Source organism: Calypte anna, chromosome 2, assembly GCF_003957555.1.
Source record: "Calypte anna isolate BGI_N300 chromosome 2, bCalAnn1_v1.p, whole genome shotgun sequence".
Lineage (NCBI taxonomy): Eukaryota > Metazoa > Chordata > Aves > Apodiformes > Trochilidae > Calypte > Calypte anna.
The window spans coordinates 14175762-14201246 of NC_044245.1; the positions used below are offsets into that span (position 1 = coordinate 14175762).

Sequence of the window (25485 nt, forward strand, 5' to 3'; positions counted from 1 at the left end):
ATTACTATTGTCCTCTTTACTCATCACATGGATGCGGAATCCAAACTTGGTTTATTTACTTTGCTTCTCAAATGCTTCTTATGTACTTCTGCAAATGTTTGTTAATGTTGACCCATTGTAGAGACATATCCTGTAAGAATTTCACTAGAATAAAAGTGTCTCCTGTGCCAAGTTAAAATGCTTTCTGAGGGTGAGCAAGACAAACAATGCAGGTTTGCTATACACGTCTTGACAGAAGACAAGAGCTTTTTATAGTATATCTACCCTCACTGCCTGAGCCTGGCAAAACATTCCTGTAGCATGTATAAAGCTTTTTAGGCAGTTAGTGGAGTTTAATGTGATGCTCAAGCATAGTCTGAATCTCTCTGGAACTGGAGGCACTTTCTCCTGACTTCGGTGACATTTGAGCCAGACCACTTATGTGGTTGCAAATTCATCTTGGCCTTTCAGAGTAGTCTCTGTTGGATTTAGTTAGTAATGAAAAAAGAATGTATGAAGCAGAAATTTCAAGTAACCTTTTCCTTTACCATTTGAAACAGGAAAGACTTAAGTGGAGAGAAATATTCTAAAACTAAAGGCAAGTTAACTGCACAAAATACTGTCCTCATCTCCTCTGTGTCTGAGCTGCACCAGGAAAATTTCTAGTCCAAAGACAGACTATATGTTAGTAACAACTATATGTTAGTAACAACAAATTCTGGTTCCCTTCCTCCTTTTTTTTTTTTTTTTTTTTTTTTAATTGTCTCCATTGTCACTTCTATGCTGTCCTTAGAGCAGCCTCTCTGTCTTCAGAAGATGGCTGAGCATCAGCCACTAAACTGCATCCTCTGACCTCTCTTTTGCTTGCCCTGGCTAACCCATGTGTCACCCCTATAATTTAGACCCTGAAGTGTCTAGGACTTCTTGGCATGTGATGAAACCTCTGAATCTCTGAAGGGGCTGCAGTGGCAGTGGTTTGTGTAATTTCCCCAAATTCTTTTGCCGCTGGTTAGAAAACACTAATGTTTACTTCTTGTCTGAAGCCCTCTTTAATTTTCTTCTGGCTTCAGAGGCAGCAAGGAGAGGACAGAAAGAGAGGTAAGGGGGAAGAGCCCTTTTCCCGTGCAATGCAAGCAGTATAACAGGCTTGGAGACTGTACTTTAACCGCATCATAGAAGTGGAAAGTGTTTCTCAAGTGTTTTGTTGCAGCAAAAGTAGGTAACTTTTACTTGACAGGTTATGGGCGCCTGTTTCATGTGGGATACCCCTGTCCCTACACAATCCTTTATGAAAACAAAAAAGTGAGTTTTAGTAAATTCAGTTAGGTAGGTCAGTATAATTTAAAGTAGAGCTACTGTGTGCTGTAATTTTTCTAGGACAAATGCTGCATCTCTGGGAAAGCAGAATACTGGCTCTTGCTGAAATCTCTTAACTGCTGTGGTAATGTCTCTAATAACAAAATCATAGAATCATTTAGGTTGGAAAAGACTTATAAGATCATCTAGTTCAACCAACCATCAACCTAACACTGCTAAGTCCACCACTAAACCATGTCCCTAAGTGCCACATGTACATGTCTTTTAAGTATCTCCAGGGATGGTGACTAAACCACTTCCCTGGGCAGTCTCTTCCAATGCTTGAAAACCCTTTCAGGGAAGAAGTTTTTCATAATACCTAATGTAAATCTCTCCTGGTGCAACTTGAGTCCATCCCTTCTTGTCCTGTTGCTTGTTACTTGAGAGGAGAGACTCCACCTTGCTACAACCTCCTTTCAGGCAGTTGTAGAGTGTGATAAGGTCTCTCCTCACCCTCTTTTTCTCCAGGCCAAACAACCCCACTTGCCACAGCTGTTCCTTCTAAGATTTGTCCTCTAGACCCTTCACTAGCTCTATTTTGTCTAAAATGTTTCCCTTCTTTCAAATGACAAACTTTTATTTTGTTACTAATTTTTGTGTTGTAATTCCTAGTGTAGCAACCTGAAGCCATGTAAAAGAAAGATGAAATGAAATCAGCTTTACAGAAAATAGGGTAGAAGAGATATGAGTCATCCAGCAAAGTAAAATGCTATTAGGACTAAATTTCACTGTTCAGTGCAAACCTCCTGATGAAATACATGCAGATGAACTTGGAACAGAAGTCTGGCGTGGCCGAAGGTGTTACTGTGAGTCAGTGTCTGATTCACAACAGCCGGGAGAGCGTAATCCTTCCCCCTGCCTGGCGCTGCCTGCTTTCCCCCCACCTCCTCTGCGGTCATGTGCCCTATTACATCTGCTAGTATAAACAGTCTGGGGTTTTTTTTCAAATTGAGGACTAAACGAATAGCGTTTTTTGCCTCTCCCTTTTGTTCAACACTAATGCATAAGAGTCCAGCAAAGCTTTTAATTTCCCCCCTTCCCCCCCTCGGTTTAATTTTGAAGGGGTACAGGGCTGTGAATTGAAAAAGCTGCCGACTGGAAAGATAGCAAATGCCCTCGGCCAGCTTTATCTGTAGCAGCCGGTAGATCTTGCTCTGGGTCTTACCAAAATAAGAAAGTTCATGACCTCTCCGTATCTGAACACTTCATTATATATAGACCTGGATCTTCCCTGGGAGCCCTGCAGCAGTCTGTCTGGTGCAGCCATGGAGCAGCTCAGGCCCAGATGATGATTTAGGTGTCCTCTATAACAGATTCGGGTGCACTTGGCTTGTCCTGTGCTCTGGGGCTTTTGTCTGTACTCGGTTGCAAGTTACTTGCCTGTGGGAAAAAACATGTAAAAGCAGCTGTAAGACTTTCTGCTGAGTTGAAGAATTCTCCACTAGAAAGCAAATCCTCTGCACCTGGAAAATGAAAATGCATTTCCAGGCTCTGGAAAATTATTTCTTTTTTCTTAAAAATTTTAAATTGTGTAAGCATGGATAATGTTGTTTTCCCCTACTGAGTCAAAACAGAACGTTAACAGGAATCTGAGAAAACAGATTCCTTGTGGCAGATTTTCTATTTAACAACAACATTATTTGCTTTAAAAATAAGAACTAGAGAGTGGATTTTATCTCTACAAGGTTGTTATTTTGATGCTTGTAAGCTCCTGTCAGTCCAAACATCTTATCTAAACAGGTATGAGGGAATTTAAAAAAAAATATATATTTTTAACATAGTAAGTGGAACTGTCTTATTTTTTAACAGTGTTGTTTGTATTAATGTAGACAAGATATAACAAAAGCATATTGGTTTCTAAAGGAAAAATCCCAAAGTTTCATTAAGTAATTTGAAGTGTTTTGCAAAAATATATGGATGGAAGCTTCTGGCTAAATGAAATAGTTTAAAACTTTGGTTAGATTGATGCAGTGTTGGTTGCAGAGTGGTTAATGTATATTAACTAAAACATATGCTCAGTCAGAAGGATGCCATATTTTAATCTGTTTCTATCTAGTTCTTTTCTTTTTATGTAGTATGTTACAGAACGGCAAGCAGCTTGTTCTCCTTAGTGGAGCCTTAGACACTGTCTTTATGTAGCAACAGCATTGGTTATGATAAGAGTATTGGTTATGGTCTGATCATTCAAAATTATCAAGAGATGCTAATACTTTGTTCTACCTGCTTTTTTGTGGCACACCAGTTAGAGAGATCCCAGGTGAATAATATAAAAAGGTTTCCTGGAAAAAAAAAAACAACCCAAAATTGTAGTTTCTAAGAACCTTTTTTTTTATTCATCTTCTTTTTCTGCAGCTCATTAGACAGGGTTTGCTACTTCTTTTTAGTCTCAAATAAGTCTAATAATTTTAAAGGAGCTGGTTACAGAAAGTCGAAGTACTTTTAAAAATACTGCTTTTCTGTGACCATGAGCTTGCACATAAGTGAATAATAAGGCTTCTTTTTCTGTTTTTGGTTTTAATCAATCCTACGTGAAACTTACTTTTGCATTAGTGATTAACAGTCTTCAGATTCTGTGTATATATCTTTGTGTGAGTATGTATATATACATAATTATACTGTTAGACTGAAAATATTTTCAACAGTCAGTTTCTCAAAGCACATAAAGAACTAGAAACTGGAGGTTTCCAACTCAAGTTTGACCAAGTAGAGGACACCCTCTAATTTGTCTAGCAGAAGAGAAGAAAGATAATTACTAGGGTTTTACAGAGCTTGAAGGTATATTTCTAGGTGTAATATTATGATGCATTAGGGAATATTTCAAACACTGTTACTCTGCCTGCAATTTTAGTAATTTCTCAGTAATTTCTGCCAAGGTTGACTTTGTTACAAAGATGAGATTTCTATTATAGACCACATTGTAAGTTATGACTGGAAACACTGATGTGTCATATCATTTCTTTGTTAATCAGAACTTCTAGAGATACAAATTGTGGTGCTCTGAACTGTAAAAATGAAGCAGTTTTTCCAGTTTCCTATATGCTATACACACCACTCAGTTGAGAAGACTTAAAGGTTTAGCCTTTGTTCAAAATAGGGGTTGGCATTGCTTCACTGGTTTTAATAGTAACTTTTTGTTGCTTTCTTTTCTGGTCAAGAAGACAAGCTGGTTTTGCTTCTCTCTTAATCAGGTCTCCTGCTTTAATTTTGACGAGTGCAGACACGTTAGAGATTTAAGCAATTTTGAAAGATGTAGAGTGGGTTAGAGTTGAGTGTGCTGCTGTTAACTGCTCCCTGTCGCTGAAGGTGACAAGGCAGAAGATAAGTAAGGAAGTAAAAAGAGTTTTTTACTGCTAATGCCCACGTTCCTGCATTAGTGGATTCTTCTCAGTGCTTAACTTGGCAACCTTTGTTTATCTCGATGAGCACTCTCACAGATAGGTCTGTGAGAGTACTGAAACATCAAGTTGGAAGGAATACTGGTGTAGAAAATGGAAGGGACTCCTACTTAAATCAGGTTTTCCCAATACTGATCATATGTGTTTGCTTTAGTAAATTGGAAATGCTGTTTCTACTGCTGCCCAGGTATAGAAGTGATCACAAGACATTAAGTATATGTGGATTTTGGATGAGAAGAGTGGGTTTTGAGAAGCCAGAGAGAAGGCTGTAGTGCACCCAACAACTGCATGTGGGGCAGGTGATTTTTGGTATTTATACCAAATTCTGGAAATGGAAATGAGATTGACAGAGGAGTTTGAAAATCAGGAGAGGTGAGGGTTCAGGGAAAGGAGAGAAGTTAGGATTTTACAGTTATGGGCTTCTCCCATTCTCTTCTCAAGGGTGTGGGAGTCAGGTGGCTTTTTCTTTGTTTTTTTTTTTTTTTTTTTTTTTTTTTAAGTCTTTACCTTTGGAAATTATGAATATGTTTGAAAACAAAGCAACTTATCCTTGAGACTGCTAATTTTAGGAGTTTGTTTTTAAGATATTTTCCCTCCTTCATCCTAATGTGGAGTGCTGCACTGTGGTTCCTGATCTGTTTTAGCAGCAAGCAGAGCCCTGAATTCAGACATATTGACACAACTGTTTTATTTAGCCTTATAAAATAATAATTCTGATAGTAGTTGAATCTATATGGTGATTGTTCTCAAAGCTTCTGACAAATGCTGTCACTCAAATATGAGTGATTACACACTTAAATCAGTGCCACAAGAAGGTACTGAAATGACTTTGGCTTCTAAAAAACTGGGCAGTTTGTAAAAATAATAGCTAAATATTGTTGTTAAAAATTGCCCCCCAGAGGTGAAAATAGTGCCTGTTTTGTTAAAATATCCTGAAAAGTATTTAAAAGATAAATTTACTTGCTACTATGTTTGTTTCCACATTGCTTTTGCATATTTGAACTGGAAGCCTATGTCCTAGGTGGGTTCAGCCTAGAGACACTTGTGTGTGCATGCACAGGCATGTGTTAAACAGAGATACTGTTCCATGGGTGTCTTGATCCTTTTGTGTGAGGTGGTGTAGTCTTGGTGTGGGAGGGTCCTTTTGCCTCATGTCACCATACTTAGGCAGTGTAAAAAGCTTTTTTGTATGAACTATAACGTGCACAGATGTGTGCAGAACAAAGGACGAAATATAGCTGTGGTCTTGGGAGTAGTTTTACAGGGCACAGTGGAAACTCCTGAAGCTTTCAGTCCCCCACTCACTATTAGGATTTCCTTGCAACACAAATCAGTGGAAATGCCCCGTGTACCTATTCTGGGTGCTTGGACCTGGTGTTGATCTTTAGGTGCGGTTTTTTTGGCATGTGTTGGTTTGTCACTTTTTATTTGTGCTGTGTACCAGCTTGATCCTACAGATGTAGGACACTTTGCTTCTCTTGTAAACTAGACAGGGAATTAATGTGTAGGCAGCAGGCAGTGCCCAAGCAACCTGATGCTCTTGCATGCTGAAGTGCTGTGGTGCAGGGATGTCTTCCCCCATGCACCCAGCTTAGAGCAACTGCACAGGAGGCAGAAAGAGCTCATGGGTTCCCTGTGCATGGCTGACCAGGTGGCAGGGGAGTCTAAGGTTTCTGTGATGCTAAAACTCCAATTTGTATCAGAAGCATAAGAAATCACAACTAACAAATCGAGATAAACTTCCCTGTGATTCATATAACTTGTGCATTCCTTGCACATGGTTAGGAAAGCTGTTTATCTTGCAAAATTTTACTCACCAACCTTTGACTATGAAGCTCCCAGTAGAATAATAGACATCAGAACAGAGAATAGTATTCCATATTTTTTATTAACTTTGTAGTTTTCAGGGTGTCAGAAATGTGAGACAATGTGGATGACAGTTTTTGCAACTCTCTCTATATTAATCATTGTTTAGATTTCACATACTACAAGATTAATTGACTGTGTTCACTTGGAAGCATATATATATTAAAATATGTTATTTCCATATTCCATAGTTCCTGATATTAATGGAACCATTATTGGGATATTCCCCAAATGGAAATCTTATATCCAGTACATTTCTGAAATAAATTATCTCATGATGAGTGTTACTAGGGCAGACAACCCTGTTTCTGCTCTCCTAAGTCTTCACTGAAATGGTTTTGCCAAATTTTCAAATTTTTGTGTTTAATAAACACTTAACAATCATACACATGTGGGTCTACAACACGTATGTCTGCATAAATACATGTCAATGGTTATTCCATTATTCAAGTCTAAACCTAATATTGAATTTGAAGAGCTAACATAGTAGCTGAAAAAAACAATGAATTTTTGAATCCAAGCAATGCAGTAATGATGGATGGAAGTAAGAGATAATCTCTTGGAAGAAACAGAAAGCACTTCTCTCCTTCATCCAATTCACTCATGGTTCAACTGTCAAGCTGCAATCCAAAGATGTTCTTCATTTTTTCAGCGTCATTATCCAGATTTTCATGTGCCTGCAAAGAAGGTGATGCCCCATTATACCCAGTGCATTTCACCTACATATTCATGAGTTCTCTGCTTGGTTGCTGGAGTTCATCTCTTATCAACTGGAGTTAACACTAATAATTACAAATTGTAAGTGCTAATCTATTTTGTTGCATTATTTGTTGTATTTAAATGCAGATTTATGGAATAATCTATGTGTTACAGCAAAATGCTTCAGAAAGGACACATTTTTCTTACCTTACCTGTGGATTCAGCACACTTAGAATTGGTCACAGTGCTTGGATAGAAGTGTAGCATCTTCCTGCAGAGGAATAAATCACAAGTAAATCTTTATTTTGTAGTTTGGCCAGTACACTGTTATTCATTGCTCACAGCAGAGATAGGAGAGATTTTAGAGATAAAATGTCACTCCATATAATATATTTTTCTCTGATACTTATTGTTTTAGCCCTAGCAAACGGAACTGAAATGTACACAGTTAAACAAACAGTATTCATGGTAAAAATGTGTTAATCTTTCACAGTCAAATATAAAACTATCCTTCCTCTATTAGTTCCCAAAGTCGGTTGCCACATGAATTCTAGAGGCAGCACAAAATAACTTCTCCTTTTTTGCAAGTGCTAACTTGATGCTTATAGTAGACCCTGCGGTTTGCAGGAGCCTGGAGCTGCCCTTTGGTGGTGGCACCTCCTAGTGGCACACACAGCTGTGTGCTGTGGGGAGATGACACTGAACCCATCACTATTAGAAACAGACAATGTTTTTAAAGCGTTATTTTTGGATTAGGCCACCAGGAGCTGTGTGAAATGAAGCCAGGACTCGCTGCAGCCCCATGCAGTGACACAGGCTGGGGCTGGAGCTGCCATGGGCTGGGGACACCAGGCAGCAGGATGCCCAGGGTCAGCAGAGCATGGCCAGGAGACAGCGGGAGGGATCTTCCCCCTCTGCTCACCATGCATTAGTTCACTGCCAGTTCTAGATGTCCTGTGTTCCCTTCCAACCTGAATTATTCCATGATGTTAGTTTATGGGGGCATATGGAGAGAATGTGCTGTTGGTATAGGTATTAGAAATAAGCAGCACATAGGAATGTTGATTTAATTAGTGATAGTATTTCTTGTGGATTGGTATATATTGTTTCTAGGTAAAGTACATGAGTTAAAAAAAAAAAAAAGTCCAGACGTCCATGATATATGGAGGTAACTCAGTAACAGGAAGAACTTGCATATCCTAAGACACAGTATTTTGTCTAGAAAATTGTATGGTAGGAAAACAGGAAAAGTACCTCTAGGGTACCTGAAGAGTAATTCTCACACTACTCTCCTTACAGATTTAAGAAATCATCTTTTCAGAAGAGCAGGAGATTCATACATGTTTTTGAAAGTTTCTGCCAACTGCATAGTAATTAAGAGCCAAAGTAAATTTACCATTTTAATAGCAACCTTTTGCTGTTTAAAGCAAGATCCTGTAGTGCCTTGACATTTTTTTGTGCACCAGTAGTAGACACGAGAAGACATTTCATTGCTGAAGTGGACTAATTATTGACTCATGGTTTTTATGGCTGTCAAACTTCTGTGCTGAGAACTTAAGTGGATAGTGTAGTGTGATAAACTTTTAAGACAATCATTGTTGCTGTTGAAAGGGAACATGCAGGATGCATGCAAAACCTAAGACTGCTTTCCACTTAAAAAACACCCTTTCCAACATTTTGGTGGCTCAGGAAGAGTGATATTAGGCAGATGTTCAGATTTTGTCTTGGGAGGATTTCCATTAAGTTAAATCCCTTTTAATGAGGCTGTGAAAGTAATGGTGAGTGTAAAAATGGAACAAGACTGTTTGATGGTCAGTTGAATGTTTTTCTCTCTCTTTTTCTTCCATCTTTTAAGGGCGAGATTTGTAATAATCCTGGTTATGTATCCTTATTTCTTATTAATACAAAATATCAAGACATTAACTGTAACATGATACACTACCAGTCCAAAAAGCAGTTTTACAGGTTAAGAAACAAAAAGATGAAAGGTACAAGCCATATTTTCTGTGATACAGTGTTCAGCTATTTTCTGCAGTCCTCTGTAACCTTGTTTTTCTTGACTTCATGGGATTCAGGGCAAGGTGGAATAAATGTGCTCTAAAATTGTTATGAGGAGAGTGATTGCAGATGGAGTGTCATCAGAAATGGAAAAGGTCACTGACCCTTCAACTCATCACCTGGTAACTTAAGACTTGTTACAGGTATCAGTTGCTTTCTGAGGTCTACTGGGCTACTTTCATTAATGTTAAGTGTTTTGCCAACTTGTGCCCTGGCAGAGACACTGAAAGTACTTAAGTTGTATCATTGCTGCCAGCTCTCCCTGGTGCAGTATCAACATAGCTTAGAGAGTGCAGTGGTCTTTAGAGCCAGTTTTCCCCTCTTGTTGCTGCCGTGTGTTACACAGTAGGTCTTTGTACCTGAAATTCAAGGAGACAGGCAACGGGAAGGAGTTGCAATTCAAACCCAGGGACTTGTTCTTGCCAGCTTGTCAGGCTGTGGAACGTGACTGGAATCCAGCTGACATTGCCAGTGTTCGTGGCTTTCCTCTGGCACCTGACTGATTGTTTTGACGGTTCTTCCTGCAGCACAAAGCTAGATAGGGAAATGAATGAATTTGCTGGCAAATTTTCAGATGTATTAGTTTTTTATTAACCATTATTTTCCTTTTGGCTTGTGTCAACATGCCCAAGTGCCATATGCTGCTGAACAGACAAGTCTGGTACACACCCCAGCCTGATGATTTAGTTGGTTTTGATCTGTGTGTGCTCTTTTCCTACAAAGGCTTTATCTGTTCTGAAAATACTCAAAACAGGGAGGATAGCCACATGCATGGCCATGTAATCATAAATTTCAGATGGTTTTAAGAAGAAGTAAAAATACGTACTTACTTTCCCTTTCTCTCTTAATTTGTAAATGAGAAGTTACAGTGACAAACTTCTGTTTGCTTCTGCACTTCCACTTTTCCTGGTGGTGACTCTGTTTTCCTTTGAGAGTTACACAGAAATGCCCATGCATGACTGTCCTGTTGGAAGTGTTATTTAAAATCATTAAAGGACTTAGATACTGAAAAAGGCCTTAAAGCAAAAAGCTGTAAATTTGGTAAATGATATCTAAATTTAAATAATTTCAATTTCAGAAAGGTGCTCTGATAGGCACAGAGAGTCTCAGTCAGCTCTGCTTGGCAAAGCTGGTCTGCTTTTCCCAGATACTGCTCTCTTGTTAAACATACTCTTCCAATTTTGGCCTGAACAAATTAGAGAATTTAGGCAGGTGTGTGAGGAATAATATATTACACATCTTAATTTCAGGATGTGTAACATTGTAGTGGTGACTACAGTTGGTCTGTGAAACCCGAGTTGTTACAGTCAGAGCTGAGAAGTACAAACAGCTCTGGGGGAGCGTTGCTGTCCTCCCCACCAGTGCTCTCTGGGTGGGCTTCAAACTACACACAGGAATTCACCCCCTGCTATGGAAGTGTAGCCATGCAGCTAAGGTAGACTTTTCAAAGATTCAGGACACCTCCTGGTGGGCAGGTGAGATTGAGGCACTGCAGTGACAGTAATTTGTAAGCCCTGAGCATCGGACAGTGCACTTTTTAGGAGCCTGATTTTCTGCTCTATTTTGAATAGATGGTTTCTCTGAGAAGGTTGTGGTACTCTCTTCCTGTGCAACATGAACAAAATATTTTGAATAAACTTATTTATTGTGACTTTATATTGTTAAATGTTTCTGTGCATTTTCAGAAAGCATATATTTAGAAAAACAAGGCTTCTATGTGGAACTCAAGTATAAGAAATATTCCTATGCCATTTAATAAGAACACTTTGCAGTTTTCATTCCTAATTCTAGGTATTGTTTTCCACATATCGTACTTGTTTTGATTATGTTGGATCATGAAACTAGTTACAGAATACTAGATGATGTTACTGAAGTGAAGTGTTTTCTCAAGTTTTCCTTTTGTGCTTTTTAAAAGTCATGTTGCATGGAATAAACAATATGAATGGCTGCATTCTTATTGCCTTTGTAATGTGCTCTTGCTTCTGCTCTCAGTGCTGGTGTTCACTTAGCAAATATTTACCTTCCACTATAGAGGACTTTGGAGCAGAAAATGTAGTGCTCATGATTTTAGATTATAAGTATAATCACAGTCAAGTGGAAGAGTTAAATGGGTGTACACAGGAAACAGGAGATCTGACTTGCTTAGACTTGAGCTGAATGATGCAATATTTAAATGAAGATCTTATAAATCAGGTTTAGCATTACTTCTTGTATTCAATGAAGTGAACTTGCTCGTTCGTCTGCATGAACTAGCAACAAAGGCATCTCTACAGCTTTTACAAAATAATTGCACGTTGCTAATTTACACATTGGTGGAGCAGTATTAACCAATGAGTTTTCTATCAAAGCATTTTTCTATCTAAATGCATTGCAGGTTTGAAGAGTGCAGCACCCTTTTACACAATCATAGCAGTGAGAGAACAAAAATGTGACTTTATTGGCAAAATGTGGAAATCTAATTGTAATATACAAATTCAAATTTTAAACTACAGCAAAGCATCAAACTCCGAGATGTTTTTTTTAAAAATCACAACTCTGAAACAGGTTTCTTGAAAAGTTTCTAAGTAATGTTAAAAATTTTGTACAGTATTTTTCTCATCTTTACAGGAACCTACTTATGTAAGCTTGATAGTTTTGCACTTTTCTTGTTTTATAACTGGAAGACATTTTCCTTTTCACTCATATGAGCACCCTGTTTCACATACCTGGAGCAGACCATCTGTGGGTTAGCTTGTAGTTTAGTTGTGAGATCTCCCCTGAAGGCCCTGTTCTGCCACCAGGAGAATGTGGCCCTAGACATGTTCTGGGTATCTTGAACGTGATTTGGCCAGTTCATCCCACAGATGAATTTGAACAAGCTGAAGTAAACTCTGGTAATTGCCAATTTCCACTTTATGACTCAGTTACTGGTCTAAGCCAAAACAGTATTTTTGTCTGCTTCAGAAGATGTTTCAAGACCATGACTTCTATTACATAGGGAGTTATCAGTATCTGTTCATTGGCTGCAATGGAGAAATACAGCTTCAGCACACTGTGAATACACATACCCTTGTAATGTCAATGTACTTGAATTCAAATCACTGTTAAGTTTGGTACAATTCCTTTTGTATTAGCAAGCGATACATATGAGCTAATACTCATACAACATATGTTCATTGTAGACAGAGCACAGGATAGGCATTTAAATGTGAACATTGATGCAGTTTGGATGTTTCATATTTGTTGCTTGGTTAATATGTAGAATTAGTTCTTAAAATTTGGAACCATAAATTAACGTAGAAAAATCAAAATCACTGTCTTAAATGATTTTTTTTTCTTTTTCAGTATGGTTTAACTAATCTGTGCAAAATGTGAATACTCACTTTCTCTAGATTTCTCTTCCCTCCCAAGCCTCCTGCAACAAATCCTTCATTTATGCAGTGCCCTTAATAGAGCAAAAAGGCCTCAAGAGAAGGATTGCTCTGTGAAGTTTGGAGAGGGCTTTAATGAAAAGTTTCATTGTTATTTCATATTTACTTACCAAATGCTGCCAGAGTAAATTCTTGCCAAACTAGTTTTATATATTTCTTGTCTGATCTTGCTCATGTATTGTTTTGTATCAGGACCTTGTCTGACAGGAAAAGCGACCAGAGCAATTCAGGCTATGGCACAACAAATGGGTGATGCAGGAAAAATGAAGTCTATCTTAAACTTCTTATGCAACATCAAGAAACTCTTAAAGGAACTAATTAGCAAAAGTGATGCAGCTTATGTATCAAAGCTATTTTTAATGTAGATTGTACATACTGAAATAACACAATAGTGCTTTAGAAGTGGGTGTTTCTACTACTGGTTCTGTAATCGTGCATATTTTCTTACATTCACCTTGGAAGTGGGAAATACTTGTGGTGGGAAAGAAAACAACAAAGATTTTGGAATACAGAGGTTGTTTCAGTTTGGATGCTGTTTGTGTTGATGGATGTACTCAGGTCACTGAGTCACTACTGCAGTTATGGTTTTTTAATGTTTCCATTCTTCAGTAAGAAGATTAAACAATGCAAACAAAAATGGTGAAGTGTGTCACAAATGAGGGATCAGATTCTCTTAGCACCTGGACTTGTTACTCCATATGCATTGAAGTCTGCCAGTTCTGACAGTTCTGACAATTAGCGAAGGAAACGTGAATCAGGTCATTTAGGAGTGTAAGATCCTTCCTAGCCCATAATTTGTTGTGTCTTCAAAGCGTGGGTCTTCCCAATTGTTTCACTCTCTAGAGTAGAACAGGAGACAGAGGAGATTTTTGTAATTGGCAGGAGGATGGGGCATCCTCTTTCCTTTTGGTCTGAGACCAGAGTTTACTCTTCATCAGACTTCCCTTTAGAACTTATTTATTGAGGAACTATGAAGGATTTCTGGTTTACATAGGGGTCTTTTTCCAGCCCCATCTATAGATGCTAGTAATGTATTCAAATGTAACAAAAAGTTTCAAAAAGTTTATAGTAGTATTTGCATTATGTACCTTTTTATGGAGTAAATCTCCGTAATTTGTAGTTATCTGTGCATCTCTGTATGCATAACAATAAAAATAACACAATACTATCTTTAATTTTGCCTGATTTTTTTTAAACTACTAAAAAAGGGATGATAAATTATCTCTTATAATGTGCTACAACAGTAAGTGTAGTTTGAGGAAAAGCCATATACTAGGAAAATTAATTATATATTAAATACGCACTTAGAAGAAATGCAAGGGTATGATATTTAATATTATTATTTAATAGAGAAATTAGAGCAGAAAAAGTCTAATTTAATTTCTGAAGTGACTAGCCTAATGACTGTAAAATGTAATTCTGAAATCTGACCATCTGATGATACTGATTTACACAGTATTTGAGGTGGAGGTACTTATGCAAACAATGAAGTAGGTTTCTTGGTTATCGGATTTCTCTAAAATCTTTAACCTGTGTGTTTATATCATGTGCAAATAAACAGAGTTCTAGGATATTAAACCCAAAATGTATTTCCCTTGATGTTCTTTCATGCAGCATGCTGTCCAAGATTTCCTGCAGCATGTCCTTTTGAATCTTTAAAACCATTTATTTAGTTTTAGAGGAATCCTGGTGGCCTGTCACGGTTTAACACTGGCCCGGCAATTAAACCGAATAACAGACACTCTCTATTAATGTCTCTTTCCTCCTTGATAAAGAAAGGAGAGAGAATAAGGGAGAGAGACTTATGGGTTGGAAACTAAACTACACAACTTTAATGGAACAGTAACGATAAATAGAAAAAATTACTAAATATATACAAATATACAGGAAAATGGATACCACATTTCTCCCCCCCCTCCCCCAATAACTCTCACGTCACCACCGAGGCTGCAGGGCAGCCCTGGGAAAGTCCAGGCTGGACTCCTGGAGTCGGCAGCAGTCGGGAACTGGAGGCAGGAACCACACAGATATGGGCTGACATGGATCAGGACGACAGGCAGACGAACGGACAGGATCCTTCCAGGATGCCGAGTGAAGGAAGGGAAGCAGGAAAATAGGAAATCCGGAAATCACGGCTTGGTCCTTGTGATCCCTTAAATTTATACTGAGTGTGACGTATATGGGATGGAATACTCTGTTTAGTCAATTCTGGCATCTCTCTTGTCTGTTCCTCCCCAAAGCAGGGCTGCAGGTGGGACCTCTTTATCCTCCTGGACAGTAAAATGTTTTCCTCAGAGCTGAGCAGTGTCCTTGGCTCTGCACACCAGTCTCTAGCAGTAACTATAAACATCAAGTGTTATCAATCCTAGAAGCACACACTGTCTGAGAAACTTGCTGTTAATTTCAGCAAGTGCAACTACTTAAAGAGACTTAGCTAAAAGCAAAAGTACAAGACAGAAAATCACCTTTATCCTGGCCCAAACCAGGACATGGCCTCATTTCTTCTCTTGTTTCATGTTTTAAGATTTTTTTTTTGTGTGTTTTTTTGGGGGGCTTTCTTCTTGAGTTTGTTTGGGTGTGGGTTTTTGGGCCTTTTTTAATCACACATATCTGCAATGACTTGGCTGCTAGTTGCTATTTTTAGGAAGTCAGGCATTTTGCAAGATGCTGCAAGTTCGCAGGTCCTCAAATTAGTCACTTTCTGCAGTTGTGCCTGCTCAGTGAAAACCAAGTAAGCTCTCTTACTACCAGACACTTAACAACAGCCCAGGGCATTGGCACTGTTATGGGCGAGTATTTGAGAAGCAAGAAAAGATTATGTTTCATGTTCAGGTTGTATGTTTATTGTACAGCTTTCCTGTTTTAGTAAACAGATCTTTTAAGAATGGCACATTGGGTACTAGACAGCATATGGAGAAGACACTTTATGGGTGCCACATCATGGATACCACATTATTCTCTCAGTTATGGTTTCCTCTGCATCAAAAGTAGCAATGAAGATTATAAAGCCAGTCTTCCCAGCTACTGGTAGACACATATATACACACAAAACCACAGACACATTTATTTGCATATATAAACAAATATATATGTGACTCTGTGTGTGTATATGTACCCTCTTTTAATTAAAATGTGGAAAGCATGTTTCGTGTAAGATTTGGATATCCCATCTACCAGCTCTACCAAAGCACAGGTAGCACTTAAATACTGGTTTTTATCCTTCATAGCTGCCCTGTAAAAAAAACAAACCAAAAACCCACTCTATAGCAGTTCTGCAACATTTTGAACCTGTTGACCACTGTCTGCAATACTTTATTTTGAGGACAATTTGTTTTTCTTTTTATGTAGTGCATATATTCAGTAATGCTGGGGATGCTGTTCCCCTGTGTGTCATTGATGGGACTGTGACTCACGCAGAGCTGATAAAAATGGGAAAAGTATGTACCTAATCTAGGGTGATTAAAAAAAAGAACTTTGGCTATGCATCTCAATTTACATTTATTTAGGGGATTATGACCTAAACACATGTTTTAATGCCTACCATTTGTGGGACTGCAATGTTAGCTATAAAGTTGAATAACCTTTTGCTGTTAGTATGTGTTATCTGATATTATTCTCCCCTGTTTTTATGCAGGATCCAAACTACTGGATACAAGTACATCGACTGGAGCATGGGGATGGTGGGATCCTAGATCTTGATGACATTCTTTGTGATGTAGCTGATGACAAAGACCGTGTAAGTACAAATAGCTACGAGAGTAGTTCAGCATGCACTGCTGAACTCCAAACGTGGGAGTCAATAAAAAGTTTTAGTTTTTGTGATGTAGTTTGCTTGACAGATGAGAGAAGTCTGTTACTGTTACGTTTTTCAAAAAGCACAGGAAATCTTTTATTCAAGTTGTGGGTTTTCTACCTATTTTGGTTCCTTAAAAGTTCGAGTTAAAAAAAAAACCCACCAAAATTCTACAGTGGAACAATAATAATAATAAAAAGGAATCTGTAAGTTAAGAATTTTAGCTTCATGTTACCAGTTGAATATGAAAAATGCCTGCTGTTTTTAAACTGTGAAGGGTTGGTGGATTGTTTTTAAAAAATATTTTTGGAAGGAATTACTGGTTACACATAACTTGAGAAAATAATTATGCACTGCTGGGTCTTGAGTCTTTTTACCTTTTTTACTCTCTCTTCTTTTTATAGAGAGTTTAGATACTGGTCAGCTAAGAGGTATTTTGTTATTGAAAGCTTGAGTTTATAGATACTTGAATCTTTGAATTACATGTTCAATAAGGGTAAAATAAACACTGTAGAAAACTGTAAAGTTGGATGCAAATATGCCTCTATTCTCTGCAATGCTGCCTGTGTTTGCTGAAGCTCTTGAGAGAGCCTGAGCCTGATACAAACTGCAGTCTGGAAATGTGTTTCTGAACCCTGCTCCCTTCACATCAGGATCTTCAGTTGCCTCTGTTGGAAGCAACAGGCACCCAAGAGCTTATTGAAAGCTGGCCAGATGATGACTCTTAGGCTAATTTTTCAGAAAGAAATAATTTGCCTGCATTTATTTCTTGTGACAAAATTTAATTGACATGGTTATTTCAACTGGGACTTTATAAAGAAAATTTGTGAGGAGTCTTGGGACATAGAGACTCCTCTCTGTCTGAGATGTTGGGATTACTCAAACTGTATAGCGTAACAGTGCTGAGTTTTCAGGAATTTCTTCCACAAAAATAGTGCCCAGCTAAGATTTCATGAAAAGCTAATTAAAACCTCTACTTAGTTATCTCATATTGAAGTGCTCAGCTGCATGATGAGTTTAGCTTTTGCTTACAGGCCTCAAGGAGGCTGGTGCAAGTTGTAACTATATATATACACACACATTTTTAAACTTACTTGAATAGTGCACTTAGCTTCTCACATGCTCCTTTCTTCAGAAGAATTCTGAATTCTGGTGACTTCAAGATGTCATTCTTTGGTTGTTACCTTGGCTTGCCGCCTTCAAGTGGGGTAATTCCTCACAGTGAAACTCTGTGGGTGTTTTTATGTGTGTGACTAATAGATGAAAAACTCTGACTGCAACTGAAACAGTCAAAGTCATTATTACAATATTGTTTTTGTGTACAGATGGACAAGATACCCAGTAATTACTAGTATTTCTTTCTGTGTTTGCACAGCTCATATCCTCTGATTCTCTGAATCTGGCACATCTACTGATAGCATTTAACATTTAATTTTCTTTTTAAAGGACCTTGTAGCATTAACTAGGAAGGTGCAATGTAAACACGTACTGTGCTCCAGTGCTTTATATACTTGAATTAATCATTCTCACTTGACCTTCATGTTGGATTCTTTTCAAGCATTTCAGTCATTACTCACTGTTTTTCAGCTTCCTGTCTTGTATTTTACATCTGACCTTCCTGGTTCCCTTTAGTTTTGGATTGTTAATTTTGCATTTGATGCTTCTTCCATAGCAAGTGTATCAACTAGTTCTGTGCTAGCAGAACCAGAAATAGGTCTCATTAGTGTAAGGTTCTGAATATATCTCCAGCTAGTGATATTTTATATATATACACCTGTACTTACATCCTGTAAAAAAACATTTGCACAGATGATGTCTTCCAGGGAGGGGGCATTACCTTTCTAGTGTTCAATACCAGGTTAGATGGGGCTTTGAGCAACCTGGTCTGGTAGAAAGTGTCCCTGGGCTTGCCAGGGGTAGTTGGAAATATGTGGTCTTTAAGGTCCCTTCCAACCTGAACCTTGTTTCTGTCAATTAAATTATTACTAAGGTAGAATTAGTTAAGCTCAAAATGTAACATTAACCTATATCTATTTTCTTTTTTAATTGGGTCAAAAATATCTAGGATATTTCAAAGCTAAACAGGGTATCTACGTGTTTATTTACACAAAAATGTTCTTTACATTCTTGAAGACTAGTTTGCTGTGCTACTCCCTACCTATCATCTGTACTTTTGAAAATCTGTTCTTTTCATAGTTCTTTAGATGCAAGTATTATTCCTACTGTGAAAAATGTCATGGCTGCTTTTATGCCATAATTATTTGTACAATGTCATATAAGCACAATAATGAATTTGAAGCAGATAGCAACCAGCTTTTTCCCTTGATGAAGTCATTGCTCTGTATAATCAACTGAATTAGTAAAATAAAAGTTTTAAGTAATGTAAGGGATATATTTACTCCTATTCCACTGTCTCCATGGAGAAAATGTTCTATCCTATAACAAATACAAAGAAACTTACCAGCAATTCAGAATGATATGGTCACTTTATTGAACTCCTTCACTCCCTATATTTTTGGTATTCTCTTGTCACCAAAACAGAATGGATGAATTGAGGGTTAACCAATTTGTGATGTTCAGTGTTGTTCCACCTCAAAATAAAGGAGAAAAACATGAAACAAACAATGGATATCCGATTTTGTTAAGCCGTTTGTTCCTTTCAGAAACAGCTTTTCTGAAGTCCTCTATTTTATTTCATTGAGAAAGTGCACAATGGATTTTAACATGGCTGTCATGCAACTTTGATATTAATGTATTACATGATATCAGTATACATAATGTTGCTAATGAAAACTTGGTCAGTGCAGTTAATGGTAGTAAGAGTATTAAAATAGAAATTAAATCATCATCTGGATAACTTTTTTAATGAAAAACTTTTTTATTGATTGATTAAGTTCAAATTTTATCCAGGTTTTGTTGTGGAAAGACAGTTTTCAGTAGAATTATATGAATATTTTTTATATCTATTTCTCTCTGCCCACATGAATACAAATGAATTCTTTTGTCATTGTTTTTTTTTTTTTTTTTTGAGAAAATATTTGGCTACATGAAACAAAAATGTGTTTTCAACTAGTGGCATCCATTCCAGTCCTAAGGATGAGTATGTTTGATACTTTTTGAGGAAACTCCTTGAAAAGCTTGGGCAGATGAATAGCCAGTATCTCTTGTCCAGAATTAAAGGAGAAATAACTCCTTTTAAATTGCTTTTAGTCAATTGCATAACCTGTTTTTGTTATTTTAAAAATATAGATTTCTTGTCTATTTAATGAGTAGAACAGTATTTTAAAGTTAACAATTGGATTTGTTTAGATTTTGGTTACTTGTAAAAATAGCCCTCATTTGCAGGCTCTCAAAAAACATATGTCAACTTGACAAGTTTCCAGCTTGATGATAACATATTAGATGACCTCAGTTCAGTTCCTAGCAGGCAAAAAACCCCAACCAACTGAACAAATAAAACCCCAAGCCATCCTTAGCTGTGGTTTCTCCTGGCAGGCTGAAGCACATAGGCACTTCAGTGATTCTCATACTTTGGGTGTAGCATGAAAGTACTTTTTGAGGAACCTCATATATCCCTGTTTATCCATGAAAAAATATTCAGGAAATTGTTGTGTAATCTCTTGTTTTAAAAGTATGTAAATGAATGTAACTTGTTCTTAGCTGAATTCTTTCCCCTGTTGAACAAGTCACTTGTATTTTGCACAACTTAAAAAAAAAAAAATAAAAAAATTCTTTGTGCAACTCTAGGAAGTTTTTCCAAGCACAGTAATGCTTGGACTGTTGCTCTCTGAAAAGCTTTGGAGATGAAAATGTCTATGTTTGAAGTAGCCACATTTCTAAAAAAAATAGAGGCTTTTTTTTTCCCTAAGAGAAAAACAAGGATCTGCAGTAACAGCTAATGATTTGGGGGCAAATAATGCTAGCTAGAAACTATGTAGGGTATGAACCTAATGACAATTATTCATAAATTTATTTGTCCCAATGTATGAGGTCCTTGGTATTTTGGGATTAGCAATGCATAAAAGCATTGGATTCTTGTAATTTCATTCATCACTGTTAATTAAACACTCTAGTTCTGAAAAATAGCTGTATTTTTGGTGTATGCTTAGAGTTACAGCCTGGGTATTAACTAAAGAATGGTTTTACTTTGCTTAACTTAACCATTTTCAAATACTTGGTCAGCTCTTCATACTTATGCTGAGGATAGAAATATAAAGCATATGAATATGGTTTTGTATTGTCTGGAGTGAAGTTTCATGTTTTCTGCAGGTCTTTCAGCTGCTTCTTCACATAATATGAAGGCATACGAGGAGCTTTTCCCAGAGTAGTAGACAGGAAATGAACTTCTGGTGTTTGTGTCAAACATATGGTCAATTCTAAATGATACTGTTGTTTTGTTTACTTCCTCTTGGAAAGCACTGTTGAGTTAGAGGAACATGGGATACACAAAATGTGGCTTGGAAAGAATGACTGCATTTTGTTTATAACACGTTGACTTGAAATCAACATAAAAATAAGTTTGTTTTGAGCAATTGTGTGTTGATATAAAGGTTAAAGGCTAGCTAGGGACTGGAGAGCTGTGATTACAGTATCTCACTGCTATTGATTTTTGTTTTGTCACTCTTATTTTTATGGACAGTTAGGCAAAATCCCACTTCTATGGTAAATTTTGGGTAGACCAGTGATAACATGATGCTGGTACAAAGAATGAGATTCTGGTAACTCTGTCTGTTCATTCTTTCTAAAATGCTAAAGACCTTTTGAACTTGATGAAAATTGTAGAGATAAACTTGTGGTATCTTTAGATTCCCATCAGTGCATAATCAGAATATTCCATGTAGTGTTGTTTGTTCTAAATTTGGGTGTCTTTCTGCCTCATTTAAGCAAACTTAGATCTGAATTTACATTTAAACTCTCTTTGATTATGCAACTTAAGAATTTAACCCTAAAACTATGAAAGAGAAGAACAACTTTTTGTTGTAATTCTGAAGTGTGTTTCGGCCATTAGCAGATTAAAACTCTGGAGTGAATTAAAGAATGTCTACATCAGGAGCATCAAATCTAAAAGCAAAATCTAAACATGCAAAAATATGGTTCTTAGTATTTACAAGTTCTGAAAAAAAGGAAGGGGGATTTGTATGCCTTTCTTCCTTTTTCCTCAAAACTTTTCTGTCAAATTAAATTCCCGCTACTGCTGTGATTATCTCTGCTACTGTGTGCAGGTTCTCTCTTCATGTTCTGTAGCTGCCTTCCTTGTATCCCAGGAAAACAGGATGACCTTGATACAATTTGTTGTTACTCATAAGTGACTTGGCAAAACACATTTTGAGCATAAGGCATTCTTTTCTTGTAACAGCTTAAAATAACTGCTCGAGCCACTGAGCTTGGGAAAATACTGATACTAGGAATGAAACCTTTTGTATAAGAATTTCATGACTACTTTCTGTTAAAAAACTTCAGAAACGTCAGTTTAACAATAACCTCTTGATGTCATGTAGTATTCTGCAGCAATTTATATTTTAAATACATTTTCACAGATTGACAATTTGATATTGTCTGAAATTTTTGACATATTAGTAAAAACAGTGTTTGTTTTAACCAGGCTTTCTTCTATTAGCATGGTTCACTATTATTGGGATGGCACATGATTTTTAGGTCTGTCTTGCTGATGGATTTAATTTTTAAAATCAACATTTTTACTTAGTGTTTATTCCCATCTTCTATTTAATGAAGACATATTTGGAAACACCATACTGCAAATAGAAATAATATCTTCTGCCAAAGAACGGAATGAATATATTCATTTGGATACTTGGATTTTCTAGTCACTAAGAGATATTAGGTGTAACTAAGTATTGTCTCCCCATCTGTAGTTTTAGTTTTTAGCCTCTTCCAGTTCCTCAAGTTATTCATCTCATCATAATTTATTTTTTCTAGCTATGTGAAGACATTTCCATTCATGATTTTTTGTTTATACTCAGGATAAACTGTAATATCACAATTCCTTTCCTATATTACTGAAGTAGTTGTATCAATGCACTAAGAATTCCCAGGTAGGAAAGGAGTGACTTTGGAAAATCTGTTAATTAGTTTCCATGGAGATCTGAAGAGAGCCAAGTAAATCTGGCTTCTGAAAATTGAATGATTTGGTAGAGATTGTTCTCTGAGAAATGGAGGAATCATACATGAATACGAAGAAATATGAAGACCATGACAAAGAAAGTTGGGAACTGTTGTAAAGAAAGTCATGCTTCACAAATCTTTCTGTAGTCTCTGCAGAAAGACAGACCTGAGCATCAGTGACTGGGCTAGTAGAGTCAAACACCTCACAAACTTGCCATGGGTTAAGAGGAAGGGTCTTGGGAAATGGAAAATAGAGCATGACTTGTTCAATGCATCAGCTTCGTTGCCCTCCTCTACACTCACTCCAGCACCTTGATATCTCTCTTATATTGAGGTGCCCAAAACTGGACACAATACTCAAGTTGTGACCTCACCAGTACTGAGTAACAGGGTGGCAAACACCTCCCTACTTCTGCTGGTCACACTATTTCTAATACAATCCAGGATACCATTGGCTTTCTTATCCATCTGAGCACACTGCTGGCTCATATTCATCCCATGTCAATTGGAACCCCCAGGTCCTTTTCTGCCTAGCAGCTTTCCAGCCACACTTTCCCAGTCCCCAAGATCTAAGAAGGCTTCCAGCATCTTGTCTTTGTGTCTGCCTCTCCCCCACATTGTCACCCCTGTCCTGTCACTTATCTCATGCAGGCTTCAGCACTCTTTGGACCCTTCTTGCTAGCAGATTTATTCTCTACAATGGCAGAAGACTCCTACTTGCAAAAATAACTGAGTATTTTTCTTCTATTTCATGAGGTCACTGAAGGATCTGGCAAGCTGAGGAGGGAAAACAAAGGACTTCAATGCTGGAAGTGGTTGAGGTGTGAAGGCAGAAGTATTAAGAGGGAGTGTGGGAATGTGAGAGGGCTGAGACCTTTCCTTTCAGTTCAGTAAGGCTGCTGGTGGCTGCAGAGCTGTGGAATGGTCTCTGTGTTGAAACAAGGTGCAGAGAAAGGAATGGGTGATGCGAGCTTGCTGCTGTGCATGCTGGTGGTGAGCCCTCTGCTTCCTCCTGCCACAAACCAAGCAATTAAAAAAGAGTTTGTAGAAATAGCAAAAGCACAAAGCAAATGCCAGCATTGATTCCAGGTATAGATTAAAGGCTTCTCTACCAACAGTCTCTAAATGGACTGGGACTTTGAGCCTTGAAAAAGGGATGGAAGAAGCAAATTGTAAGTGGCTAAAATAGAGGTAACATTGGGAATCATTCTTTGGCTTTTTCAGTGAAAGATCTGAAGGCATCAAATGGAACTAAGATTTCTATTAGCAAAGCAAAGGTTTCCAAATTTGAGTTTTTGTGTTCTGGAGATCCTTGTATTAAGGGAGACTAATAATAAATATAATCCAGACCTTTTTATGTATTTTGAAAAAAGTTTAAAAACTCTGTCCTTTTTTATTTCCTTCATCATTTAGTTTCGTTCAAAAATCCTTTTATTTATGCTGATTCTTGTTATATTTCTTGCACCTGTTTTAGGTCTAGTGTGTTTTTTATTGAAGTGAAATGATCAGGGTCATAACTGGTATTTAAGGGGAAATTTAGTGGATTTAAAAATTTTATTTGTGTCTTTGTCAGTTGTGATTACTAGTATTTATGTTTATGCAGATAAGCACAAATAAAGTACCGTAAGAGCCTGCAAAGGGCTTTCACAGTTTAATTGACCTTAATTTTATTATATAACAGTATACTAGTGATTTTATCAGATGCTTCAAAAAGTTCAGAGGACATTTTTCTTTAGATGTCATGGTTTAATGGCAAACTATCTCCTTTTTTTTTTTTTTTACTCTTCAAAAGCATGATACTTGTAAATCATGGGAAATGGTAATTAAGGTAGGGTCTCAGTTTGTGAGAAAGTGTCTCTTTAATCTGAACTTCGGTTAAAACCACTGAGTGTTGAAGTGATGGTAGTCTCACTGTGTCTAATGTTAGTAACACTGAAAGCCAATATGTGGCTATGGGTGATGTCTGCTACAATTTTATAAACCACATCACAATGAAGAGATACTTTATACTGAGAATATTTAATGGATTTTTTTAGTCTATGTCCTGTAATAATTAGAGATTTACTACTTATATGTAGTTGTGAGTAATACCAAGCAGTGCTTTGTAATAAGCAGGGCTTATTCCTTACATTGTAAATCTACACAGAAATCTGGACTGAATCTAGAATTAGGTCATTTTGGCTGAGGAGCATGATATTCTAATAGCTTTTCATTAATTTTAGCAATATCATTGTCCTAGAGATACATTATTCATCCTACAACAAAGAAAGAAATTGTTGAAAAGGGGTTGGTTATGGGAATTCATTAATACTAGGCTCTTACTCCTTGATATTGGCACGTCTTAAGAAATGCTGTTCCAATTTCTCAGATATTTCCTAACAGAGGTGGTGAGACTCATACACCAGAGGACTGGCCCACATTAAAGCTTAATTATAGTAATGGCTAATCCTGCAAGTATAAATTATTCACAGTTGTTTTGTATGTGAAGTAGCGTCATGAATAAATTAAGGAAAAATTTCTGGAAAAAAAGCTGTACAGTGATGTAAATCTGTTAAAAGATAGTTTTCCCTCTTTTAACCCAGATTTAAACTTGACAGTGTTACGCTTGCAGGTGCATTCCCATGTACACAGGTTTGTGCTTTGGCTGTTTTGCTTAGTGGAAATCAATAGCAGCAAGTCTTGGGGATCTACACCCTTGTAGTGTTCCTTGACTAATACTTTATGCAAGGGAGACATTCCTACCTAAACATAGTCCTGGTGCAAAAGTTGCAATCTCAGCTGTCTGATAAGATTCCCACACTGTCAC

The 25485-nt window shown here is 37.3% G+C and overlaps 1 protein-coding gene across 11 annotated transcripts in view; it reads left to right on the forward strand.

Moving 5' to 3' along the window:
• Positions 1-25485, forward strand: part of PARD3 (par-3 family cell polarity regulator) — a 435816-nt gene that overhangs the window by 30844 nt on the left and 379487 nt on the right. For all 11 annotated transcript variants that reach the window (XM_008503892.2, XM_030444951.1, XM_030444949.1 and 8 more), the window contains exon 2: positions 16398-16499. In XM_008503892.2, the coding sequence (XP_008502114.1) occupies positions 16398-16499 (102 nt within the window). The remainder of the gene's footprint in view (positions 1-16397; positions 16500-25485) is intronic.